The 27,856-nt window shown below is 37.3% G+C and overlaps 2 protein-coding genes across 3 annotated transcripts in view; both read right to left on the reverse strand.

Annotated features, from left to right (window-relative positions):
- Positions 1–4,654: 4,654 nt before the first annotated feature.
- Smp_013300.1 (yip1-related) lies at positions 4,655–9,325 on the reverse strand (the record flags this gene model as incomplete). Of its 2 annotated transcripts, XM_018799128.1 has the most annotated exons (6): positions 9,231–9,325; positions 9,100–9,198; positions 8,987–9,065; positions 8,909–8,951; positions 6,602–6,730; positions 4,655–5,213 (listed from the first exon to the last, which is right to left on the reverse strand). In XM_018799128.1, the coding sequence occupies exons 1-6, from the start codon at positions 9,255–9,257 to the stop codon at positions 4,940–4,942; spliced, it is 651 nt and encodes a 216-aa protein (XP_018650949.1). In that variant the 5' UTR covers positions 9,258–9,325. The 2 variants fall into 2 exon arrangements, with proteins under 2 accessions (XP_018650949.1, XP_018650948.1); XM_018799129.1 differs by having other exon boundaries at positions 4,940–5,213; positions 9,100–9,325.
- A 10,198-nt stretch (positions 9,326–19,523) lies between these two features.
- The window catches only part of Smp_129340 (hypothetical protein), an 18,125-nt gene continuing 9,792 nt past the window's right edge, over positions 19,524–27,856 (reverse strand). The window contains exons 8-9 of the mRNA XM_018799130.1: positions 26,087–26,243; positions 19,524–20,872 (exon numbers count right to left, since the gene is read on the reverse strand). Of these exons, the coding sequence (XP_018650950.1) occupies positions 20,799–20,872; positions 26,087–26,243 (231 nt within the window). The 3' untranslated portion in view covers positions 19,524–20,798. The remainder of the gene's footprint in view (positions 20,873–26,086; positions 26,244–27,856) is intronic.

Consider the following 27,856-nt stretch of genomic DNA (forward strand, 5'->3'; position numbering starts at 1 on the left):
TCTGTTATAAATTAATTGAACAAATATATTCTTCAATTTGATAGAATTGTATAGCAACTTAATTCTTCACTTATCTACTTTTGATTAGTCTCGTTGTCTTTTTACATACTTTTATTAGTCACATTATTATGTGTGCATTTTTATTGAAATAATAACAATCATAATTCTGCACAAAGTGAAGGTCATCTACTCAACTCAGCAATATAAACAAGCTCTAACTCTAATCCAATTGGTTAATTACTTATATAGGTATTACATTGTAGACTTAATTTGATAGTATATTAATGATCAGCATCAAAACTTTGACAAACAGAAAAATAACAAAAGCCAAAAACCACCTTTTTTTAAAATTCAAATTGAAGTTAAATAATTAACGAAATTTATGTAATTAGTGAAACAACTTACTTTAAGAAACATTAATCTGTTATAAATTGATTTTTAAATAAAAACACCAGTGATAATCATCATTAAAGTACTGAAAAGAAGAAAACTTCAGCCATAATATAAACTAGTGATAAACATTTTGAAACTAGAAATAAGAATAAAAGACAATACACGTTACACAACATCAAGAGAAAAGTTATCTCACCAATGAAATTAATCGAAGATGTTAAAATATTGTAACAAACATGTCGCTAAATTTAAGTTTCCATTTTTAACTAAAACTCTAATTATTATCTTTTCTTAAAAAGATTCAAATGAAGCAATGATACTATTATCATTATCATCAAAAATTATGTATTTCCGTTCCTAAAAAAGATTATTTGTTTCTGAATGGATAATGGAAATGCCTAAGAAATTACTTCACACAGTAAGTAGGTTGAGGAAACTATGTATTGTAAAAAACGTTCGCCTACTGTCATCATCCACTGATGGAACTAGGAAATAAAAAAGGTAACATTAGTAATCACCTTAAAAATCGTTTCCATCTACCTGACAGTTATTACTTTCTCCTGATCTTCATTGTCCATTTAATTCACACAGAGAACAGTTTAACTACGGTAATTGAGAGCTGTTCGACGTTATAGCCGGAGAGACCAACAATCCTCCATCGGTATTTTAGGAGACATTATTAACCGGTCATTGGCCATAATTAAAAGTGTATCTAATCTCATTATAATGCATTCCCTGATACTAAGAAGAATAGATAGCATGTTTCATTGTGCTCCTTATTTATTTATCATCTGTTAGCAAACGCTTTCCTTATGAGTATACAACTATATTACATACAAGAACATCCAGTTATAGGTAATAATAAGTGTTATGAAAAGGCAAGATTTATATCTTATCTTCATCAAAGTTAGACAGATGAAAAGTGTATCTCAATATTAATTGATTGCTCCATAGAAAAGTAAACTTTGAATCCAGAGGTTGAAAAGTTAGCTGTAAATTTCCATGATGGAGTACAATTGCAGTGGTGATGCCGAATCATTCGTTTATGAAGTCTATTTACTCGTAGATATTCATCAATTCAGTCGGTAAGAGTAAGTTTCTACATCAAAAGGCAAGCTCTAATTTGGAATACTCAAGGCAAAAGGAAGAAAGGTAGACTGAAGAACATATAGGGCCGGGAACTGGATGTAGTCATCTAAAAACTCAGGACAGAAGCAATTGGGGATTCTTGGTCGACGTCCTATGCCCCATGACAGGTAACAGGCTAAATTAAGGATCAGTTCTAATGGTAACTAAAATAACCATTTTGCAAAAAGTGGCGCATTCACTTCTAAGTCAAGCTGCTCCAAAGTATTGCCAGTAGAAAAGTTAAACACTGGACATTATGATATTTAGTGGAACTATTGGTCATTAGGTACTCCTTACCCACCCCTCATAACAATTTTTCTTAATGGGTGAATGTATCGCTGGGTTTATGTTTGAAAATAATTAGGTCTGTATTTGCATATTGATCTTAAATACCGCATTTCCATATATTTGGTTTATTGAATTGTACTTTTTGCATTTCCTAGAAATTATAATGAGCACTAATAAGTAGTCTATCAACGGTTTTGTTTCTGTACAAATTTATCAACTTAGTGAATGCATTGCAAAACTCAAATATCTGTTTTAATTCCCATGATATATGTTGGAATATGTACTCATCACATGATGTATTTAAGTATTATTATTTAAGCTCTAAGTGGGATGGTATAATGGCCTTCAACAGTAAACACTCAGTTAGCACAACTTAAAATATATGACGTTCTAAGTGATTTTTTAGAACATTTTATTTGTCAAAATTTATCAGTCCAACCAACCAACAAACAACATTCACAATATGAACATAGTTTCGTGTGCACAAATAGTATGTAACTAACTTGACCATAACTGACCACTTTAAAAGCACCTATTTTAATTTTAATGTGTTTTAAGAAATAGAAATTAGCATGAAATAATGTGGACGACCTTTTATAAGGTAAATGAGGGAAACCAGTGGATGTTGATTGTATTTCCTATAATTTTCTCGAAAAACGTATAAAGCGACGAGAGGTTATGAAACAACCATGTCTTATTTATTAATGACAAGACATCAACAAGGTTGTTTTTGACCTCTAATGAGACTATTCCAGTGACATCAACGTCTTAGATACTTATTCCCTTTATTCCGTTTACATTAATTCAAGCGTCTTACTTGAAATTATTTAAATTCACCATAGCACGATGTAGCTTTCTTATTATACTCACTGATTGTATTAGAAATATTCCTAAATTTAACCTTTTTTTCCCTAATCGATGCCTATTCTAGAACCAAAATAATTAAGATTCCTGACAACATTACTCATACATATAACCGGCTAATGACGATAAATACAAAATCAAAACCCTGAAAGTAAGCACCTGAACAATTAAACAAGTTAGTGGATATATGGAGTTAGTAACGAAGTGAATAACACATCGGGGTTGGAAGCGAAATGTGTTAGATTCAAGTCCCAGTGTGAACATTAACAACGGGATGTACGTACGTCCGGTTTACAAGTCCCAAACAGGACGAAATGAGCGTCCTAGACTCCACTGCTAGCAACAAGCCATCTATTCAATGAAACATTACGATTATTTGAGTACTTATATCATCAAATAAACGTGTAGTTCTTATTGCTTACAGAACATTATTCAAGTAATCTTCGAGAAAAAACCCCTCGAGATATTTAGCACTTCCGCCCTCACTGTTACCAGGAGCTCGTTTTATTGAATAGATCAGTAGGTAAATTCAAAGAGAACTAACATAGTACTTCTCCTCACAAGTAGACAATTAACCGGTAGCTAATGTTCTAAATAACACTATAACTTTTAGCGGAGCGAAAAAGTCACTTCCTACCTTGACTAAGATACTTGTTGAATGATTATATCTCCAGTATCTCCAGTTTCTAACACAAAAATTCTAAATAAATATTCTACCGGATGATATTATGATTTATTCTTGATTCCATACATCATTACTCTTAAAAAGCTTCTATGGTATCAATCAATTACCACAAAGTTTCTTTCTTAATTGTATCTAAGACCAGTTACTTGATCTTTCTTAATCTGTCAAGGTATACATAGATTATCCGTAGATTAGGCATTTTCTATGATAGACTTTGATAAGGTATTTTTAACCAAAATTATATGTCAAGTGTTTAATAACATACACTAGTAACATGTATTAAGTTACCATCGGAGAGGTGGGACATTTGAGCACCATACATTTTTACACACAACCTGTTACGAGATATGACAGAGAATAAGAATTGAGTTCGGTTTACCACTTCGTAGCAGTTATTTTTTTTGAGATTGCTTACTGACTGATGGTCGTCATAAAACACTAACTGTTCATTTGGTTTTTTTCACCGGTAATTATCAATACAATTATATAAATAATCAGAAGAAAAATATTAGTGTTAAAATATTTTGAAAAAAAGTGATTATTTACATAAGAGCAGGTTATAAAGTGATCAACTAAGTCCCGTTATCACTAATTAACAGAGCAGCGCAACTGCTTCTTAACTAAGTAGAATGAATGTGTTAAAGCTATTATGAAAATCTAGCAGTGACGAAGTAAACAGTAGTCAATTATCTGAATGACCAAAGATTCCCTACCGAATTAGTCTGGGAATGGACGGAACAAACAAGCATTACTAAAAGATGCTCATTACGTAGAGTTCAAAGAGATGGGTAACTACATAACAGAAGGATACAATAACCACTAGTTTGATGGAAATTAATGTCACATTCTGATTATCAGCCGTGATGGAGACCTAAGTGTTGACATGAAAATAAACTCTGAAACGTTGGTTTCAATGCTTTCAATGAAATACCCATGATTATTTCCAGAAAAACTTCAGGGTGACAAATACATACAACTTTTGGTCATCACTTTTAACTATTACATGATATTATTAACCATTTAAGATCTGGGTGCACGTCAGATCAGCTGCAACCTGAATAAATAGACTGTGGTGGCTAATGACAGAGGTTTCGATTACAGAAGTAAAACTGCCCCACAAGTTACATACCTGTCTTGATAAAACTGCGGAGGAAATATAGAATCTTGGTGTCCAAAGACCTATATTGGTTTACAAACATTTAGTCTTAAAGAAGTAATACTAAGTACTCAATAAACCAACGACGACTAATGCGATGTGGAGTTTAAGTGAAACACTGAAAACAATAACTCCAAATTCTATAAACGCTATTTGTTGCACATAGAAAATACTAACAGATATTTATATTTAAATAAATGTAACAGAGAATACCCGATGAGTGGGTTTAACAAGCGGTTGGTCTATGAGTTGACAAAACACCACAAAAGGTATATTACATAAGAATAAGAATTTTAAAAGATCAGTAACAGATAATAATATACAAAGTACTATTTCCTCATCAGTAATATCACAATAGATGTTGCTGAACAGTAGTAAAGAATGCCAGAAAAATCACAAAATCAGATGACCATAATCTCGAAACATTAGGAAACTGATATTACAAGCCATGAAAGAAATACATAAAACAAAACTATTGGATATACAGAGAGAGCAACACGATTTTTCGGCAATGTAGGATGGACAAAAATAAAAGATGCATAAGATGAATAAACCAACCCAGAAATAACAATGAATAGTCGTATGATGAAAACAAACACAGAATTAGAACTTGCAAGCAACAGTAATCGACATATAACCAAGCCAATAACAAGAGGCAAAATACAATACCCCAAGACGCATACGGTTTGTAGGAATGACCTTTTTAAAAGAAAACAATAGGATTATTTTGACAGATATTTGTTTTTAAATAAGAAGTTCATGTATTAGTCAGAAAAAGGATTACATCAAACTTTGAGTATACTTTTAGTCACCTTAAATTGGTAGTAGTAAAGTTAAAGCCATGTTCTTATACAGAAGTTTAGGTGATCTAGAATCCATACTATCCCTAGAAAATATTCTTTTACAAGGTTTTTGTATTCACTTGGGGAAAAAATGATATATTTTTGATTTATTATATCCTTTTAAGGGAGAAACAGTGATTAAGCACTTTGAAGCGTACTGAATATTGGTAATCAACACCGAGATAATTACTGATCATTTAATTAAAAGACAGATTAGTTTGTTTAACAGGTAATCCATTTTGTTTACTGGTCGGTCAACATTCACACAACTTCCAAAAGTAAGCAATACAAAAAGAAGTACTGATTAATCTAGTCTACCGCTTAAGTGAGTAGTTTTCGATTAAAGGAGAAAAGAAAGAACTCCCTTACTCAATGAAAATCAAAGGAAAAGCCAACAACGACTTAGTAGTTACGGAGCTTGACATCCAACTGTTAGACTATAGGTTTTTACTTTCACCATCTGTTTCAGTTTGATAGACCTGGTAGTATCACTGATCATTATACCAAAAATACGACTCAAAGTTGAGTAAGTGAACTGATACTTGATTACTGGGTCGCACTGGTTAGAAGTATACACGAATTTGTATCGATTCAATCCGCCTAATGCCCTGGTACGACTGAGGGTGGGAAGAATTAGCTCTCCCTCTCGAAATGCTCTCACACGGCCACGCACATACAACCACTGCCAGGGAAGTCCTACTCACCGCCCTCTCGCAAAGGGGTGTTGCTTACGAAGTTGAGAGGACGCAAAGTGAATGTCCGACGCTTTTACCGGGTTGGTGAATATAGACGATCCACTCAGGGGAGTTGGAAAATCCTGATTCCAAACCAATGGTGCACATAGGCTCCAGGATCCAAAGGGGACAAAAGGCGTATCAACCTATTGTTGGTCACCGACTACCATGGGACTGCATCTCCTTACGCTGCTCCACTGCCTTGTGGATTAAATCTTTAGGTGAAAGGCTCGGGGTGTGGTCCCCTAAGAAAACCACTTGCTTCGGTTTGAGCATCCGGGGTAGTATTCCAGCTCTCACACATATAGAATGATTTATTTGGCGCATATGTATTTGGTGCCTTCTTGTAACAATGCTTATGTGTCTCAATAAATGAGATAATTCTTAAAGAGCTATTCTATTATATTTTACTATTGAAGTTTCCGACCTGAACTCTTATATTTCTTTATAAACAATACAAAAACAACTAAGAAATCTATGTTAATCAATCTAATGAAAAATCACCGCTTACACTGCGCCACCGAGTAATTTAGAATTCAAAGTCACAACTGCCGAACCCAACCAGAAAATAACGAAGACCTGGGCAAACTCTGGTCCGCCATGTCCAAAACTTTCTGAGTTTGAGCTGCTATGTAAGAGCCTAAAAACAATCAACAGAGATAAATGGCGTCCCAAATGAAAGTATTGTGACTGGTTTTGCGCTGAAGATTTTAACAAAATATGATCCATGATACTGTGGTTTCAGTATGTATTAGTTGGAGGAAGAAACATGGCGTTGAATGAATCAATAGATATTGGACAAAAGTAGATAGAGAAGCCTAACTTCCCAAACTAAAAGAGAGGGATGATAAGTAGGAAGGGGTAAATCTGCATCCTGAATATTGGTATGATGGAAAACTGAGAATACTATAAAAACCTATTTTTCTGTTATACTATTGAATACCGTTGAATAATGGTTACAACCACAGCTACGTTTATCGACCAACAGGTCAAGCCCAATAACTATCGTCTAGCCTCTTTTATAATCCTTCAGTTAAGTGAGATTCATCACTGAGGAACAGATAACTTTACTCAAGTAAAAACGTACGTATAGTTACAGCAGTGACGATCTAGTGATTCTAGCTAGACGAAATCAATGTTACAAACAACTGTAACAAACTACAAGCGTTTGATAAGAATGACTAACATGAAACCAACTGCTAACATCACTTGTGAAAATATTAGTCGGTAAACCTTTTGGACCTCATATGTCCTCTACAGGCCACAACTGACAGCTCGCTTTTCTCAAAAACATCTATTTGTATAGAGAATGGAACGAAGATAAAGCTCAACTGACGTCAATACTTATGAGAAACCTATATCCACAGATTTCGGAGCCGAGGTTGGATCGCTGAGAAATAAAGAGCAACAAGCCCAAAGGACATCCTATTCAATTAATCCAAAAGATCATATCTTACAGAGCTGGCAGACGTATGAACCGTACACATACAAAAAGACAGGTGTGCCACCTTTTTACTTTCTCCCGTTTTATTTACGGCTATACATATGTTTTCCGCCAGTGCAACATGCATACGGATACCAGCTGCAGTCTCTAAGAGCCAAGCATCAGATTGCAGACAGGCAAGCTTCAGGTTTAAGTGATATGGACACCGATGATACATTTCGACAGCACATAATTAGATTCTAACAAATGGTCCATCATGTGAAAAAATGACAATCGCTGAATGATGCAGTTATGACTCAACGAAGACCTTTTATAGTTTAAATCAAGGACAGATCATGGCTAGACCAGCAATCGAAAACTCGAAGCACTAGATAGCTGTTTTGTTCCAGCGTGGGGACCATCAGCAGTGCGCGTCTACGACCCAAGCACAGAGTAAGAAGACTATGAGTGTAGACCCAAACGTTCTGACCCAATACACGTTGAATCACGCAGAGTTAGCAACAGATAGTCACACCCATGACGGGTCAAGTTTGTGTGGTAGTTATGAGTCGTTCTTAACTATAGATGGTGTTATTTTACAAGGTCATACCAGCCCCAAATTGCGTGTTGACTGAAGAGAATGACTACAGTATTAGGATTTCCTATGCTTAATCATTGAATACCAAAACATATCAACTCGCAAAGCTTACAGTACGTAATTTACATCAACCTTGTGAAACAGTTAGCCTAAAAACTTGTGACACGTTGAGGTAGTGGTAACTTTAACATAAGATTTAAAATTGTCTTGACTTGACCGTTTCTGGAAAAATTGACAAATTGCTGGGTTGACGCACCAATGAGGACGCTATTTAAAAGGACAGTGAAAATTTACGAGGACAATCCAAAAAAGGTCACAAGCCCAGAACAAATTACTTGTCGGCTGACTATCGACTTCCCCATCAAATCATCAACCAGCGGAATTCATTACTCAAACACGTGGTGAGGGCTCCATCCATCAACTCTTCAAAAAGAAAGTTGAGTTGACTGAGAGACCATCCTTGCCAGGACTAACACAAGCCATCAAGCTTCCTGTCCTTTCCGAACTGAAACTGAAGCAATGTGTAAATATATGGTATTCACAGACTTCAGTCAAAATCATATTTATGGGCATTATGCATAATATAATGCGGTATTTAAACTTAAGTCAATGAAACAAACTGCTACTGGTGTCTTTATACAACCAGCTTGTATTTATAGCTGGGTTTCAAATGGGATCTTTGGTTCGGTTCGCATACATTGAGTTGAAACAGAATAAACTACGTTCGCTGGGATATTCAAGTCGCATTGCTTCAAAGGTTAGCAATAAATTGTAATGGAGTCTATATGTAAACTTACGCTGACATGATAAGACACAACACTAACGGACCCCACAAATCCCCTGAAATAAAGAATTAATATCAGAGGATCACCTACATTCTTTCAACAACCCCTGTCCTTGGCGTGGGACTAGAACGTAAGCAAACTTTTGACCAACGGCGCGGGCTGATCTAAACTGCTCAGAACATTATAAACAAGACTATTTTTACAATTGTATCACGAATGGGTTCATCAAGTAACGTCAAACTGTCACCAGTATATTGTCCATTGTCAGAGATATGACCTTCTAAGAGGACAGAACCCATATGCTAAACATTAAAGCACCTCTAATAGGACCTACGTGGCTGGAAGACTGAAACTCTAGCATAGGGCCAAAAATCCCAGTACTACGCTCACTTGACCTTCAAATCGACTCGACCTTGAAGTCACACAAGTGTGCATTCCAGATGAAAGTAGCTACTTATTGTGCCCTGAATTCAAAATCACTTTTATGAATCTCTTTTTCATGCTTATCATGTTTTTGTTCGCTTCATATAAGATCATAACTACTCTTTTTTTAAGATTTCTGTTTTCGACTATGTGGTGTCAGTTGCTAAGTTACGCCCACATGGCTTATTCCAGCTTCTGAACAAACCAATTTATCCATTCTTCTTAAGCTACATTTTGACTTTGTTAATTATCCGCTTATCAATTTGAATGTTTTTATGTAAGCGTATGTGAGCTCATTTTCTATCTTACTCATCACATGACTGTAACTTGTTTTTCCGACTATAAATATCGATTGATCAAATAGAGTTGGTTTACATGCCTTCTCCATTGCACTTCAGTTGGTTTCGTTTCGCTCTCTTCTTCGCTTCCTTCGCTATGTCTCTCTGATTTTCTGATCCAACCAACGATTGTACAAAATATACCTATTCGAAATCCATTTTCGTATTTAACTTGCTTAATTCCGTCATTCACTAACGCAATCTAAGTCGATGGTTATATACAAGGATTAACAATATATATATTTCAAAAACAATCGTTCATACGATCGACCTGGAGTAAGATACAGGGCTATTAAAACTATTTATTTGCGGTTATACGATATTTGATTGTCCTTCTTAGTTTTCTACTTCACTAACCTATACATACTTTGGCGGTTGTACTATTGATTCATCAGGGAAAACTGCTGCGTGAGGTTGGCCGGATTTTTCGGTAACTCACGTAAGGAATGATGTTCCTTGCTTGGTAGGAACGCACTTGTTGTTAAAAAAACGTAACTAGCACGATGTGCTTAAATGACTTCTTTACGCGGCAGATTTTTTATTTATTATTACCTCAAGTCTTTGGTGTGAAGATTTGACTGTTCAATGAAGAGAAACAGTTCAGTTTTCCTTTCATTTTCAGGCAAATCTTGGGGTTATCCCCTCGGTCATATGAGTCTTAAGAAATTTTGATGAAAATCCCTAGACCAACGGGAATGTATGTAACTTTCCCAAATTCAGTGGAAATTCTGTGGAATAACCTTAAAACTGATGTAGCGAAGTTTCCTATGCAAGCCCTTTAAGACATAAGAATGACAATACATGACAATACAATCAACCAAATATTTCTGCACTAAATATACGGCCTTGTTTACATATGTCATATGTGCACGAAACAAAAAAGCGTTTGTTTCACATTGCTTTTACAAAAACCTAACGCTATGATTGTGATTTTTTACAATCAGTCCAGCTTATCTACAGTTAAGTGATTTTTAGGCTAATGACGGGTGGTAGCCAACAGAATGCGGAATTTGATGGGCTGATATTAGTCGATATTTTACAGAAGGTTAAAGAAGTTGAGAAAAAAGTTCCTAGAGAAATATGGCTTGACCGTCACTAACAGACAAACCTGTAGCACGATACATCCAAATGATTTTGACGACGTTTCAGCTACACAGTCCAATCCAATCTCTCGACCACGAGAGACAGATAATCCCGACTGGTGCTGGTATCATAACCAGTATGGTAATTCCTCCAGAAATTGCAGGAAACCCTGCAATTATCCGAACTCCGAATCCACAGACACGAAAAAACACTCGGGAAACTTCGAAGCCGGCACGCGTTAACGGCAACCGTAGCCGGCGAACACAGCCGCCTCCTATACGTCACGGAAGTGACTACGAAAGTTCGCTATCTCGTCGACACCGGCGCAGAAGTTAGCGTCCTTCCAGCGAATTCCAACGACAGGCTTCGCGAGTCTGTTATAAGTTTACAGGCGGCAAACGGAAAGCCGATCGCTACTTACGGTAAAAGGTACGTCTACCTTAACCTAGGTTTACGCAAACCCATACACTGGATTTTCGTGGTTGCAGATGTCTCTATGCCAATCATTGGTATAGACCTGTTACAATACCACAATCTTCTCATCGACACACGCTCACGAAGGTTAATAGACGGAAACACTAAGTTATCCGTTTGCGTAACTCCTTTTTCTGGTTGCAGGTTATCCCCAGTCACGATTAAACACACCATAGACCCCCTGTATCAATCAGCACTCGACAAATACTCCGGGATATACCAACCGCAATCGAAATTGCCTTGTGTAACCAGCAATGTTACACATCACATCTCGACTACAGGACCACCTGTATTCTCGAAAGCCCGCCGACTCGCTCCCGAAAAGCTTAGGTTAGCCAAAAACAAATTCGACCATATGATAGACTTAGGGATAATTCGACCATCAAATAGTCCATGGTCATCTCCTATGCACATGGTCCCTAAAAAGGATAGCAACGATTGGCGGCCAACTGGTGATTATCGGCGTCTGAATGCTAATACCATTCCCGATCGTTACCCGTTGCCTCATATTCACGATTTGACAGCTACCTTGAACGGTACAACTGTCTTTTCGAAAATCGACTTAGTTAAGGCTTATAACCAAATACCGATGGCAATCGACGACATTCCTAGAACCGCCATCATCACTCCTTTCGGTCTTTACGAATTCTTGCGAATGCCTTTTGGTTTAAGAAATGTGGCTCAAACCTTCCAAGGGTTTATAGACGACGTCTTCCGAGGTCTCAACTTCGTAAATGCGTATGTTGATGACTGTCTAATAGCAAGTCCGGACAGAAAATCACATCTCAAGCATCTGGACATTGTTTTCGATCGACTCCAAAGGCATGGCATTACTGTAAACATTCAGAAATGCCAAATCGGAACCAACTCCTTAGACTTCTTAGGACACACTATAGATGCCCAAGGCATCCGACCCCTTAGAAACAAAGTGGCGGCCATTCTGGATTACCCAGAACCGACCACGATCAAGCAGTTGCGAACGTTTAACGGCCTTATAAGTTTCTACAGACGGTTCATACCTAAATGCGCATCTCTTATGAAACCGTTAACCGACCAACTCCGTGGAAATGCAAAATCATTTAGTTTAGACGACACAGCCCGTAAAGCATTCTCCACAGTTAAGGAACATATCGCTAAGGTAACCCTGCTTGCGCATCAGGATACTCAGGCGCCCATTAGTATCGCCGTAGACGCATCCGACTCAGCAATCGGAGGAGTCTTACAACAATGGGTGAACAACTCTTGGCAACCTTTAGGATTTTTCTCGAGACGGTTGCTAGACGCTGAATCTAGGTACAGCACGTTCGGTAGGGAACTCCTAGCTATGTATTGTGCTGTACGGCATTTCCAACATTCCATCGAAGGAAGAGAATTCACGCTTTTTACCGATCACAAACCTCTTACATTTTCTTTAAGTTCATCTTCAGACAAATACTCACCGCGAGAGTCTCGACAACTCGACTACATTTCGCAGTTTACTTCAGACATACAACACATTTCTGGAGCAAACAATGTAGTCACAGACGCCTTGTCTCGAACAAGTTCCTTGAACAGTTTCCAAGGAATCGACCTTCTTAAACTCGCTCAGCTTCAAAAAGAAGACATTGATCTTCAGCATGAGTTATCCTCGACGACTCTTAAACTAAGTATTAAGGAGATGGGAACAGGTAAGGAAACCTTACTTTGCGACACATCTACAGGTAGGGATCGTCCAATAGTACCAAAACATAGTCGATGCAACGTCTTCAATACGTTGCACAATCTTTCTCATCCAGGTGTTCGTGCAACAATCAAGCTTATAGCCGAACGGTTTTGCTGGCCTGGTACGAATAAAGACGTGAGGGAGTGGGAGTGGGCACGCTCCTGTGTAAGCTGTCAGAAATCTAAGGTCATAAGACATAACAAATGTTCCTTGGGCTCTTTCAAAACCCCTGACGCTCGTTTCGACCACGTTCTTCGAGATTTGGTAGGACCCTTACCCGATTCAAACGGATACTCATATCTCTTAACATGCGTAGACCGTTTTACTCGATGACCAGAAGCAGTACCGATTAAGGACATTACGGCTGAAACAGTGGCTCGCACTTTCGTCGAACGATGGGTAGCTAATTTCGGCTGCCCTTCAACCATCACTACAGACCGCGGACGCCAGTTCGAATCTGGACTTTTCCGTTGTCTGACCTCACTATTAGGAATCATGCGTTTCCGAACGACCGCCTACCACCCACAAGCAAACAGGTTGGTAGAACGTTTTCATAGACAACTTAAAGGATGACTATCAGCTGCAAACGTTTCACAGTGAACAGACGCCCTTCCAGTCGTCTCGCTAGGTATTCGCAATGCAGTGAAAGCTGGCATTGGATACACTGAATCTCAACTCGTTTATGGAACGACACTCCGACTTCCAGGAGAATTCGTGGATCCTTCAGCTTCTTCATTGAACATGGATCTAAACTCTTACACGAGTAGGCTTACAAACGCTATGCGTTCAGTTAAACCTGCTCACACTCGACCTCAATCAACTGATGTTTTCGTTCAACCTGACTTACGACATAGTACACACGTCTTCGTCCGTCGAGACTCACATCGACGACCTCTGGAATCAGCATACGAAAGACCCTTCAAAGTTCTTCAACTTGAACCTAGGTACTATGTAGTCGGTAAGAACGGCTCGAACGATAGCATCAGTATCGATCGCTTAAAAGCAGCGTACTTAGAAGGAAACCCTAGCCACGTCGAATTTCCTTCGGTACAATCGAACGATACGGCCCCTACACTTGTAGTACCCCATACGACAGCCGACACACACCTTGACACTTCGCCAACATCGGAAAATAAAACTAATACAACGCGCTCTGCAACGAGAGTAAGATTTCCAGAACATTTAAACGACTATTGCACGTAGGACACAAACTTAATCTCGAATCCCCTCTTCATTATTTATTATAAAAAGTAATTTTTTAATATGCCCATTTTTCATTTTATTTATTTAAAAAACACAAAAAAACAAAACATTTTTATTTTTTTTGAGCGTATTTATATTTTTTTTATATATAGAAAAAAACCCCAAAAAAACCCATTTTTTCCAATCGCTTTTAAGCTGTTTGCAAGTGTACTAGTTTATTTCTTTTTTTACCGCTCATCTTGTGTCATTACGCAAGTACGAGTGTATTTTTGCACTCACATGTTCTATTTTTTCTCTTTTCCAGGACGGCTGGAAAAGAACGACGAAGTTTCCCAAAGAACCGAAATTTTCATTGTATTTTATTTCTTTATTATTATGTTGTACCTCATGGTCCCTTAGTTTAAGGAAAGACGACCAGACGCTCCTAAACGAAGCAAGCTATCAGAAGAGTGTTTACCAACGACAAACTCGTTGGGTTTGAACTTCTGGCTGGTCACGTCTTAGGGGTATCACCAACTCACTAGGGGTGAGTGAACTGTAGCTGTAAATAACTCCCCAAAATCAATAACTCATTAAGTGTTCGACATTGGATTCTGACCACGTTGTTTAAGTGGTCTTGTTTAACTGAAGGCTTTCGGTCATGCATCCGTACCAGATCACGTTTCAACTCGGCGTGGGACACAGCTCCTACGTTTCAAAAGTTAGCTAAGAACGAACGTCTCTCGATATATTGGTAACGTATCAAATATATCTTTCCTACCTCTTCTCGTCTGACTTCTGATTTCCATCGGGCGTAAGAAGGTTTCGAATATAGAAGGCACTACTGGCCGCTAGTTGTAAAACTAGAATATCAGTCGTATCCTCAAGATCATTTCCAGTCGCTATTCATCCATTTCATGTCTGCTTCCAATTCCCGATGCAGTGAGTTCTTTGGCCTTCCTCTTTTCCATTCCCCTTCAGGATTCCAAGTAAGCGCTTGCCTCATGTTACAGTTTGGTGATTTCCGTAATGCATGTCTTATCCACTTCCAAGGTCGTTCGCTAATTTCCTCCACAGTTGGAAGCTGGTTTGTTCTCTCCATCAGTAAGCTGTTGTTGGTGGTATCCGGCCAAAGGACATTCAGTATCTCGAGTAGCCAATTGTTTAGAAATACTCGTACATTTTTGATGATGGTTGTAGCAGTTCTCCAAGTTTCAGCTCCGTACAGTAGAACTGTCTCGACGTTCATATTGAAGATTCTGACATTGATATTGATTGACAGCTGTTTTGAGTTCTATATATCCTTTAACTGTAGGAATGCTGCTCTCGTTCTGCCAATCCAGGTATGTGAAAGTATCCACCTCTTCCAGAGCTTCTCCATCAAGTGATTGGATTAGTGCTCTCCACGTTGTATTCAAGGATGTTGCTTTTCCCCTTGCGTATGTTGAGGCCTACTAATGCGGAGGCTCCTGCTACAGTATATGCCTTGACCTGTATTTGTTCGTGTGTATCGGATAGAATAGCTAGGTCAACTGCAAAGTCCAAATCCTCTAGTTGCATACAACTTGTCCAGTGTATTCCGTGCTTCTCCTCAGATGTCGAGGTCTTCATAGTCCAGTCAATCACCAGAAGAGAAAAGACGATAGTAGGAAGCCTCGTCTGACACCGGTCCTCACTTGGAATGCGTCTGTCAGCTGTCCTCCATGCACGACTTGGCAGTGTAGTACACCGTATGAATTCCGGATGATGTCGATGATTTTCTCAGGTACACTATAGTATCCGAAATGGTTCCATAAGGTTCTCCTATACACGCTGTCAAACGCCTTCTCATAGTCAAGTATAGTGATGAGTCCCATTCAACTGATTGTTCAACGATGATCCCTAGTGTCGCGATTCGGTCTATGCACGACCAGTCCTTACGGAATCCAGCCTGCTGATCTCGAAGGTGGATGTCTACTGACTTTTTCATTCGGTTTAGTAACACTTTGTGGAAAACGTTTTCTGGCACCGATAGTAGTATGATTCCTTTTTGCTTATTCTGTCGTACTATACCATTTATTCACGTTGGTTAATAAACAAAAGAGCTATGTCTGAAAATTTGGATCCTGGTTTACCTTCTCTAAATGTTCTCGAAACGCTGAATACATTTGTGGTCACTAGGGAGGATTAGCCGTAGAGTTTTTGGGGTATATCAAGACGTCTATAGTTTTACACTGTCGGGATATAAGTGTAAGATCAAAACTAAGGTTTCGGCCGAAGACTAACTGTCTGGATAGTTTAGACACGCGCTATTGCTCAGTTGAAACGAAAACAATTTGATTGGGAAAATAACGGTTCTAATTTTTATTACAAATACAAATGCACATTATTACCTAAACAAATATTACCTCTCAGTTATTCAACCAATAACTGTTCCATCAATAATTGATCTAAATTACAATAAATAGACAACTTGATAAGAAATAAAAGAAAATAAATATAAAAAAATCACATGGTCGGAGTTGAACACTATCGTCGGTCCTTTTACCTATTCAAACCAATTTTTGACCTGAACACCTCTTGAGTTATCTTTTAATATGCTACGGATATATTCTCCGAGCCTCTCCAAATCATGGACGTGTTTAATTTTGGGATCAGAATCGTTTGACTCTAGCAAATTACTCGCAATAATATTAAATGAGATTAAGTTCTTCTCAGTCACGGTAGGGTGGTGTTCTGCCTTACTATCAGAGTTTGATAGTATATTGTGTGACTCATGATGCGAGTTCACCAATGACTTGCCAACCAATAGCGTGTTACCCTTATCTGTTTTTCTGTTCTTTTTCACCGTACTGCCGTCCATTTTCATCATTCAGGACAGCCACATCCGTTTTTATCTGGATCTTCAATTTCAACTGAAGGTGCATGACTACCCATGTCAATATCAAGTGATGCTTCACACCCCGTTAGTTTTAACGGAAATTTCACTTTTCCATCAATCACAGTAGGTTGTTTAACGAGTCTTGTAACAGCACGCACAACACTGACACAGTCTTCAATGTCAGTGCTTTTGTTAGCAGCGCAACCACTATTGTAATTTTTACAGGACAATGCTAATAGTCTCATAGCCTCCTGGATTAGTAACGTCCTGTTTGTACAGCAAAACATGCAAAGTCAATGCGAGTTAGGCTTAGAGCATCTTTTGTATGCGGCGGGACTAAGACAGGTACACATCTTGTGGAACCACTTTTTACACTCATCACACTGCATCCCTTCATCCACGGGGAATAGAAAGATTGGTTGTCCACATTTGTAAGTACTGCAAACCATTGTAATCAGGTTAGGGTTTGAAACACAATATGATCACAATAGAAACACAAGTGTCAGAGTCAATGAGAAAAAGGGTACCACGAGAAAAAGTGTCCAACAAAATTTCAAACCTTAACCGAAAAAATTCAAGTTAAAACGGATAAAGAATGCTTTTTGATGCAACGAATACACAAAAGCAACGATAATCACAACAAGTAAGAAATCACTACCCTTTTTGAAACACGTGGTCTCAAGTTGATTTATCGAACGGTGGACTGTAAACCTCGGTTGTTTGTCAACCATTTCAACAAACCATTAATGTCAATTCGAGTCTGGATTATTATTATTAAATCTAAATAAGTTTGTTCGATTTTGCTAAAGTCACTTTAATAAATCATAGCATTGTAGATAATTAAAATTGCATCCCATCACATTGAAGCAACATTATTCTATTAGCTCACCATCTAGGTCCATCCTTATCTGATGACCAGTCAATCCTGCTCCTTCAGTTTGCTGTAAAATTAAATCTTTGCAGGTAGATGTTATATCTTGGAAGGTAAATCAAGGGTAACCTAAATGAGATAGATTTTTACAAGGCTGATGCATGAGCTGACTTAACACATTAACTTGATTAACCAGTGATGGCTATTGATGGGATGTATCACTTGTGATAAACGGCTTTACATTCAATGTTTCTGAAAACGCATGGATCCAGAATGGCAGATACTTTGGTGAGGGGTTGCCAGAATATCTAAAAAGAATCGATAAACGTAACACTTTTCACCTCTCCTTTCTCGCTTTTTTATACTCCGCAACTTCGACTTCGTAACTTTATTCATTTGTTGGTTATTTCTACGCGAATTGAAGATTCCTTCGCAAAAATATCCGCGCCTGACTCAGATTTCAAACACAATAAGTTCAACTTTGCTCAGGAAGTTCTAGACTTGAAAATTAGTTTATAGGTGACTATTAGTGTACAAATAGAACAATTCTGAGGATTACTGGTTAGCTTACTTCATTCGGTTACTTCTAATTATCAAATATGACTAGAAAGATCCGAACTGTTTGTTTCCCTATTTATAGTTCTGAGAAAAAACAGAACCTTTACACTTTAGATTTCTACACGACAGAGCATTATCGAGAATCTATGTCACACTGATTTCCTCCACAGATTTTTGTATGACGTTAGTTGCATGCTTTGCAAAGCTCACACACGGTTGTAAAATAATTTTCTGGAAGCACACTTAAATTTTTCTTCATTACCCTCCTCGCTGACCAGGGAAGACAAAGAGACCGTAAGAGTTATTATAAACTTTTGTCTATTATTCACCAAATGAATTCACAAGTATAGACAACCAGATTATACGTAACGTAGAAAGTCATCAAAAGTATCTCCGAACTCACGACGTGTTATTTTTAAACTTCTAGCTGCTCACATCTAAGGGTTCTCAAGATTACAATAAAAGGTGGTGAGCTCTAAAATAAGTAATCTCTCAAGCGCGAAAATAATATCGAGCTGGTTAGTTTTGAAATGTGTCTCGGAAAAGTAACACCAACTCACAGTACGACATCGGGTAAAACGATGCTCTTCCTTTAGATTGATAGTTTTGGCTTCATGAGACTCTACCGAAAATCAAATATACTTTAACTCTCAGCTACCAACGGCTTTACCTGTTAATTTTCATAGAAAACCTTGAAAAATACTAGGTAACTAGTTTTAGTGGTATCCAGTGCATCTAGAAGACTAATACTATCTTTTTATGACTGTAAACTTTTCATAATTCTGAGCACCATAGAAACCCTTTTGCAAGGCATTTTATCAGATGTAAAATTAAGTCACTTATAAATTTCATCTACAACCCTGTAAGCAGCTTCTTGGTTTTAACTGGATCGCCTTCATAGTATGATTACATCGTTTATACATTTCTTACTTCCAATTAACAATCTTCTTGCAGATTATATATATATACATATATATAATCTGGTTTCTTGCCATGTCGAAGATAAGACGGAAGCATGATAACTTCTCATCACTTTTCATGATTTGTTAATTACCATAAGTTATTGCTAGAGATCACTACGAACATTAGACCACTGCCCTACTCATGACAAATGAGTCGAAGATATTACTAAAATTAAAACTTTAAATATGCAAGATGTTGACTTATCGAATAATAGTAAAAATGATTAATCTTGATATATAAGTGGGGAGGAAATCTAATAAATGACAGTTTATTTACAAAATATCTTGCGATTGTACGTTGAAAAAATATTTTTAACGACCGGCATTGAATTGTCAACCTAAATGATCTCAATAAACCAAATGAATGGAAATTTTATTGACACATCGAATCTTCAGTGAAATTATAAGATTACAGAACTAAATAGATTTTCAGGTTAAATATCAGTACCTCTTTAAACCAATGATCTGGGAAGACATCTAAAAGCGCTTGATGATACAATTTTAGCTATACACAATAACACAAAAAAGCAAGGAAATGAGGAACATAGTCAGTAGTATATGTCATTTGCATTGGAAAAAAACACCTCCCACAAGCTAAATAGGCAAATGTCCAATATATATGTGATTTGAAACATTAATAAGTAAAATAGAATTTTAAAAATCGACAGACTGATTCACTGTAAATATAAGCGAGAGAAAATTAAACTTAAAACAGATTAATATATCACATAGAATTTCTTGTTTCATTCTAAACATGTTTTAAGTCTGACACTGGAAGGCAGTGCAATTGGATATAACAACAGGTTTTATTATTGGGTCGGCAGTTGTGACAGATAATACTCTTGTAGTAGCAATAACTTGACGATGAAGATTGAATGGAATCCAACTGAACCAAAAGAGCGCATAAAACATTAACAATTCAACACATAATAATATAAGGATGAACAAAAAAAACCCAAGTATACATAAGGTAACAAAAGATGCAAAACTGATCAAATACATGTACAAAAGAATTTAAAATGTATTTTGTTTTAAATCTGAAAATGGACGTGAAGGAAAACAAAAATAATAATCATAACAAAAAACAACCGGTCAGCCATAATTTGGTTGTAAAAATGAATGTACTTTGTCATATCTATCTATATTGATAGTGACAGAAGCGTGAAATGAACACAAAACATAATTGGATGAGATTCTGAGTTACAGTTGACTGAGAGTAATAATTATAAGGATAATTTCATGTGAAGATATAAATCCTAAATACAAATCAACTTCTGTGTTTGCTTATAAGAAGAGGTGACTTTCCATAGATTAGGACGTCAATTGAAAAATTCAGGAACCCAATAAACCATTAGAACACATACAATAAGTAAATCAACATTACGCACTTCATGTTTCGCCTATTTCAATGAATACAAAAAAATTAATGCATATTATGGTAATGATTGCTTATCGACAATCCCAAATATGAATTGTTTGATCAACACTACCCGTTATAGCATAAGGAGCTAAACGATTAACATCTGTCACAATAAAATAAAAGAGAATTAGATAGACTCATAGAGAAAAATAATATTAAATAATTATGATATCAGTAAAATAATTACATGGAAACATGTGTATCCCTCAGAAAAAATAGACATTATTAACACAAATAATCTATAATACTGAGTGAAAACTTATGTAACCGAGTTCGTGTGCTTCAGAATTATTCGATTAATTTTCCTAATATTATTGAATCGATCAGTGATTGCTTACTATTTATCTGTCACAAGATTTCTGAAACATTTTCTGATGGTATAATAAGTTTCGTACTTTATCAAAGTTTCAAGTTAGTTGTTTTCATTTCATTAATTTATATTTTCTTCTCGAATCATATCTTTGATGTCTAGTCTTTCATATTACCACTGATACTGTTACTACTTCTAATATTCTGAGATTTGGCTGATTATTTCATCTCTCTGTGATGATGGAGTATGGTAGCTTGAACAGATGTACATGCGTATCAGGTTCTATGCTGTGAGTGACTCAGGTTAGTGAGGCTTAGATAAATATTTTTTTTATCTTCCTCTGCAGTAAGATCCAAACCCAATACGTCTTTCATACAGGCTAAAACAAACATCGACAGTTGATTTCTAACATTCATTAAACTACAAACAAGCGCTTTTGTCATAATTAATGTTGTCTACTTCCTAAATCATTTCCAATACACGGGGATATAAATATATATACTAGTTTTAGTTGCATTAACAGTGGTTGACTTTTTTAGCGTCATGGAACCTTTAATGTACCTTTATATATTATTCGACCACTGATTCGTCAATAACACCCATGTCAATTTAACCATGTAACAACTCTAGTCATGAATTGTGTAATTTCCATCAGTAACAAAGCAAAGGATAGCGAACCTTTAATTTTTGCATACTATGTACTAGGATGAATTATAAATTCGCAATAACTAATAATAGTACTTCACAAGTTTTTTCACTCTTGCGGAAGACGTCGGTTGATAAGTGGGCTTAAGGAATAGGTAGAATATGCTTCAGACATTGATTTTTTTTGGTCAATTTGCATTACAAATGTTACAATAGGTAAAACAAGGCGACAGGTTGTATTACAAGGTTCAATATTTTTCAATAAATTATGTGAAAAATATACCCAAATGCGATTGAAGTTTGGAATAACATGACAACCAATATCAGCAACAGAAAATACCACTTATCAGTCCATTAATTACCAGACACTATTCGAAATGTGTTTTGTTTGAATAAATAAACATTTCAGTGGTATAATAATACATCATTCCAAGTTGTGACGATTCACAATAAAGTTAATGAATGAGCGACAAGAATAAAAAACAAAGTAAAAAATGACACGACAGTGTCGAATAAATAAAAAAAGGAAGGAAAAAAAACCCACAGAAGTAGTGATTATTCACAACATTAAAGATGAGATGATTTATTTTATTTATTTAAACACATAAATATTGGTACAAAGGGGCACCAGATATATATGCGCCAAACAAAACAATGCGAATGCGACGAGCGAATGCGACGAGAAAAGGGGTAAGATATATATATATATATATATATAATAACGGGGGGAAATGAAATATAAAACCAGATATCTTTCAGTTAAGGCAGTAATGATCAGTGTTTATGAAGAAAGTAAAACTAGGTTACAGCAAGATCGCCACTGGCTTCTATTCTGAACCATATCTGATAACGCCTCTAGCCACTGTTTTGCACCACCTCTTGGACCTCAGCCAGGGATCCGTGAAGGACCAACAGAAACCAGCCCTTTGAAGCTTTCTTTCAAACCACGACACCATGTCATAAACTGACCACCTCTCTGCTTTTTCAAACCAGTCCCAGCGTCGGCAAATAATGCACGATGTGGAATCCTCTGAGACGACATTCGTAGAACATGTCCTAGTCACTGAAGTCGGTGTTTCAAGATGATGACACCAATTGGATTATCGTCTCTGCGCCCGAACACACGATGCCGAACCTCTGCATTCCTAACATGGTGTTGCCACTGGATGTCAGCAATCCTTCGGAGACAACGATGATCGAACACAGAGAGTCTTCAAACATCGTAGGTTACTAGTATTTGACCACAGATGCCTTAGAAATATTGCTCGCATCTGCTGGGATCACCGGGTAAGTAATAGTGAGGTTAGACGCAGGGTATTGGGGAACGATGGTAAATCAGTTGATGAGGTCATGAATCTTCATCGACTGAGATGGTTGGGCCATGTGTTACGTATGCCTGAACACCGATTACCACGACGCGCTATGCTGACTAGTGTAGGGGATGGTTGGAAGAGAGTTAGGGGCGGCCAAACCAAAACATGGCATCAGTGTTTGAAGTCACTAACTTCTAGCCTGAGCCATGTTGGCAGATGCAGACTACCTGGTTGGGGTCCGCGTGACTATCGTAACCAATGGTTGGAGACTCTGGGTGACATGGCTCAGAATCGATCACAATGGCGTAGGTGTATACACTCTTTATCTTCCCTTAAACCTTAAAATTAAAATTGCTTCATAACTTTCTTCCTTCCTATACTATATCCTTATATACAACCTATAATTTATATACTACTACCAACACTAAATTAACTACTATGAATCCGGTGTTGATCTTGTTGTGCTAACGAGGTATGGCAACTTGGACCGATGCATATATGTGCCTGGTCCTACGTTGTAGCTGACTGACTTCAAACATCCTCAACTCGGAGAGGTAAGGTTTCACAAGCACAGAGTAAAATTGCTCTAATCGAAGTGTTGTAGATCCGACCTTTTACAGCCAGACTAACATCACGAAGGCACCAAAGATGGCCCAGATTGGCATAAGCCGCTCTGATTTTTACTATACGTGCATCGATCTCATCACTCACGGCACCACCAGCACTTATGCAGCTACCTAGATACACGAACTTCTCAACTTCAATCTGCTCATCACCCAGGGTGAGTACAGGATTAGAATCCTGCCAGTCTTGTAAAAGTAATTTGCACTTCGAGGGTGCAATTCACTTTGTGTGCTAAGTTCACAGAGAATTGTTTGCTATATGTATGCAAATCCACCCCGTTATTGTTCCTATTTTAGCCCCCAAATGCCCTGGTACGGCCAAGAATGGGGAAGGGTCACCGTCCCTCTCCAAATGCTCTCACACGGCCACGCACATACAACCACTGCCAGGGAAGTCCTACTCACCGCCCTCTCGCAAAGGGGTGTTGCTTACGAAATTGAGAGGACGCAAAGTGAATGTCCGACGCTTTTACCGGGTTGGTGAATATAGACGATCCACTCAGGGGAGTTGGAAAATCCTGATTCCAAACCAATGGTGCACATAGGCTCCAGGATCCAAAGGGGACAAAAGGCGTATCAACCTATTGTTGGTCACCGACTACCATGGGACTGCATCTCCTTACGCTGCTCCACTGCCTTGTGGATTAGACCTTTAAGTGAAAGGCTCGGGGTGTGGCCCCCTACGAAAACCACTTGCTTCGGTCTGGGCACCCGGGAAGTAGCACAGCCCACACACAAATAAATGAAATGACGATTTCTACTGACAATACTAAAGATGAGATGGTCTGGCTCAATCGAGACTTTTTCGGGGACACATTTTGCCCTTTTTTACAACCAACTCAGTCAATATTTAGATAGGGTAGTTAGTATCCGAAATGGTTTTATAGTCCCTAGGATAGTGAACAATAAATGGTTTTGTGTCAGAGAATTAGTAAACTTATCAGTGAATAAAGAATAACTAATTGCTCCTGGTTTATAGCACGGTTTTGCTCGACAATCTAGTCCAAGCTTTTTCAAGGAAATATAACCAAACATCAAGACTATCGACTCTAAATAAGTACATGGTTTTCTAGTTAACTGTTTGTATACTAAATAGGTTATCCAATCATGTTACCAATGTTTAAAGTATTTTCTGAAGTGCGTATGAGACAAATGGCGTGTAAAGCAAAATGTGTTAAGATTAAAGATTGTGTATATTCGTAATTGGACCCGAGGTGAGTAAAAATTTCATTCACTATTTATCGCCTCTAATCGGTGAATTTTTGGGGACAAAATACTATTTTTGTGTGATATGAGTCGAACATGTCACAGAATGCATTAAATGAAGATAAATAAACAAAATAAAAACAAATGAACGAATATGTGTTATTTTGCTGTTCCAGTTAATTGTTCATCATATATTCAGATAAACCAACTGATTAGAACAATTGGGTTGCATTCCAGCTCTCTATTAATACTATTTGGATTTGCCTATATGTGTACGACTTCGGCTGTTAGTTTTTCATTGTAAGAACTAAAACCTTTTAGTAGGATTCTTTTGCCATTGAAATCAATTGTATGACTTGACTGTATTGAATGTAATGCTATCGATTTGTTTTTGAGCTTTTTCAAATCATTCGAGGATTTAAAAATGTGCTATAAGCAAAGTTTGTGTTGCTTTACCACAATAACTGAATGTTTTTACATCAACTCGACGCCCAAATACTGTGAAACTTTTCGTTCAAATTCAGACGAAAGTTCTTATATACATCATATTTTGATCACATAAATTGTCATAAAGTGAATGAGATAAAATACTTTCATAGTAGAAATACTAAAATGTCTAGCGAGACATATTAGCAGGCAACTTCTAAACATCCATTAGATTCCTTGCTTGACTCACAAACAATTATTAATGATTTGTGGGAGAATTATAGTAAAAATTGAAGACTTTGTACATCAGAATTTACAAAATAATATTTTGTTTTCAATTACGAAAATTCAAAAGAATCACTATTATAATCCGTTGCATATTCTTTGAATTGTGTTTACTGACAAGATTTCCATTATAATCCTCACAACATGCACACCACAACTAATTACTGTTACCCTTTATATCAGTAATAAAAAAGTATTCTGTGAACATTCATTGTTGATTGGAAGTTCACATCCCAACATTTTATTACTGGCTATAGTAGATGTTTCTTTTAGGCATTTAATAAAGTTTGTATTAATTATTAAAAATACTGAACAATGAAACTACATAGTGCTTAAAAAAAATAATAAGCCCTTCAGATCATACTTGAAGCGCTGACACCATGAACAACATTTGACTACCTGATATCTATATTTTAACTTCAATTTACAAAATATTCCTTCATTCAAAGTGCCTCACATGATAAAAAGCGAAATCGATTTTTAATCATCTAAATTATTGATCAACTTACCTAAAGAGGTAACGAAATGTGAATGGGCATTTAATGTTTTGTGACATCGCCTATTTTTCAAATCCCAAACTCGAATTGTCTTGTCGTCAGAGGCAGACAATAAAAGTCTACCGTGAGGGTGAAATACAAGTTGTCTAACCCAATTATCATGACCGATCTAAAACAAAATATAAATGTATATGGAATCATAAATTGCATTATTACAAAAAAGCTCAAGTTGTCGTAAAATAAAATTACATTATCAGGAAGTATAGCTGATTAACAATGATGATATTGAAAAAAAGATTATCAAGTTATGTTAATTTTCAACCATCAACACTTGTATAATTTTTAAAAAATGTGGCATTAGAAGTTATAAAAAAAGCAGCGTAAACAGAGGAAACATTGGATTGAATCAACCATTTACACATAACAAGTCAACCAAGATATTAAAACTTTTCATCACATCAAAGTAGGTCTGTTATGAACTCGACTACTCTTATTACTTGGCATTCTTCAAACAATACTTCACTCGAAAAGTTCTCAAATCAAAACACGGCTGAACAGGAACTTAATTAGGTTCCAAATAAACAGGTTGAGTGAAGGTAGAAACCGCAATACAAAACACAGTATATTTATTATTTTAACATAGGAAGATTCGAAAGCCTTCCCTAAATATCAGCTAGCAACGATTGGCTAAAAAACGGCCTGCATAATTACATACCTAAGCCTGTTACCCCTTGTAGGGTAGCACATACCGCCCACCAGCATTCTCCATCCAACTTCGTCCAGCGTAGCCCTTCCTAGTTGCTACTCATTCGTATTTCAACACACAAAAATTGGTACAAGAGGATACCAAATACATATGCGCCACATAAATCATTCTATATGTGTGAGAGCTGGAATACTACCCCGAATGCTCAAACCGAAGCAAGTGGTTTTCGTAGGGGGCCACACCCCGAGCCTTTCACTTAAAGGTCTAATCCACAAGGCAGTGGAGCAGCGTAAGGAGATGCAGTCCCATGGTAGTCGGTGACCAACAATAGGTTGATACGCCTTTTGTCCCCTTTGGATCCTGGAGCCTATGTGCACCATTGGTTTGGAATCAGGATTTTCCAACTCCCCTGAGTGGATCGTCTATATTCACCAACCCGGTAAAAGCGTCGGACATTCACTTTGCGTCCTCTCAATTTCGTAAGCAACACCCCTTTGCGAGAGGGCGGTGAGTAGGACTTCCCTGGCAGTGGTTGTATGTGCGTGGCCATGTGAGAAAATTACAAGAGGAAGAGCTGACACTCCCCATACACAACCGTACCATGGCACTCAGTGGTCATTCTTTTCATGTCTGCTTCCAATTCCCGATGCAGTGAGTTCTTTGGCCTTCCTCTTTTCCATTCCCCTTCAGGATTCCAAGTAAGCGCTTGCCTCATGTTACAGTTTGGTGATTTCCGTAATGCATGTCTTATCCACTTCCAAGGTCGTTCGCTAATTTCCTCCACAGTTGGAAGCTGGTTTGTTCTCTCCATCAGTAAGCTATTGTTGGTGGTATCCGGCCAAAGGACATTCAGTATCTCGAGTAGCCAATTGTTTAGAAATACTTGTACATTTTTGATGATGGTTGTAGCAGTTCTCCAAGTTTCAGCTCCGTACAGTAGAACTGTCTCGACGTTCATATTGAAGATTCTGACATTGATATTGATTGACAGCTGTTTTGAGTTCTATATATCCTTTAACTGTAGGAATGCTGCTCTCGTTCTGCCAATCCAGGTATGTGAAAGTATTTCGGATTGA

The sequence above is a fragment of the Schistosoma mansoni genome, chromosome 3 (genome assembly GCF_000237925.1).
Source record: "Schistosoma mansoni strain Puerto Rico chromosome 3, complete genome".
NCBI classification, from domain to species: domain Eukaryota; kingdom Metazoa; phylum Platyhelminthes; class Trematoda; order Strigeidida; family Schistosomatidae; genus Schistosoma; species Schistosoma mansoni.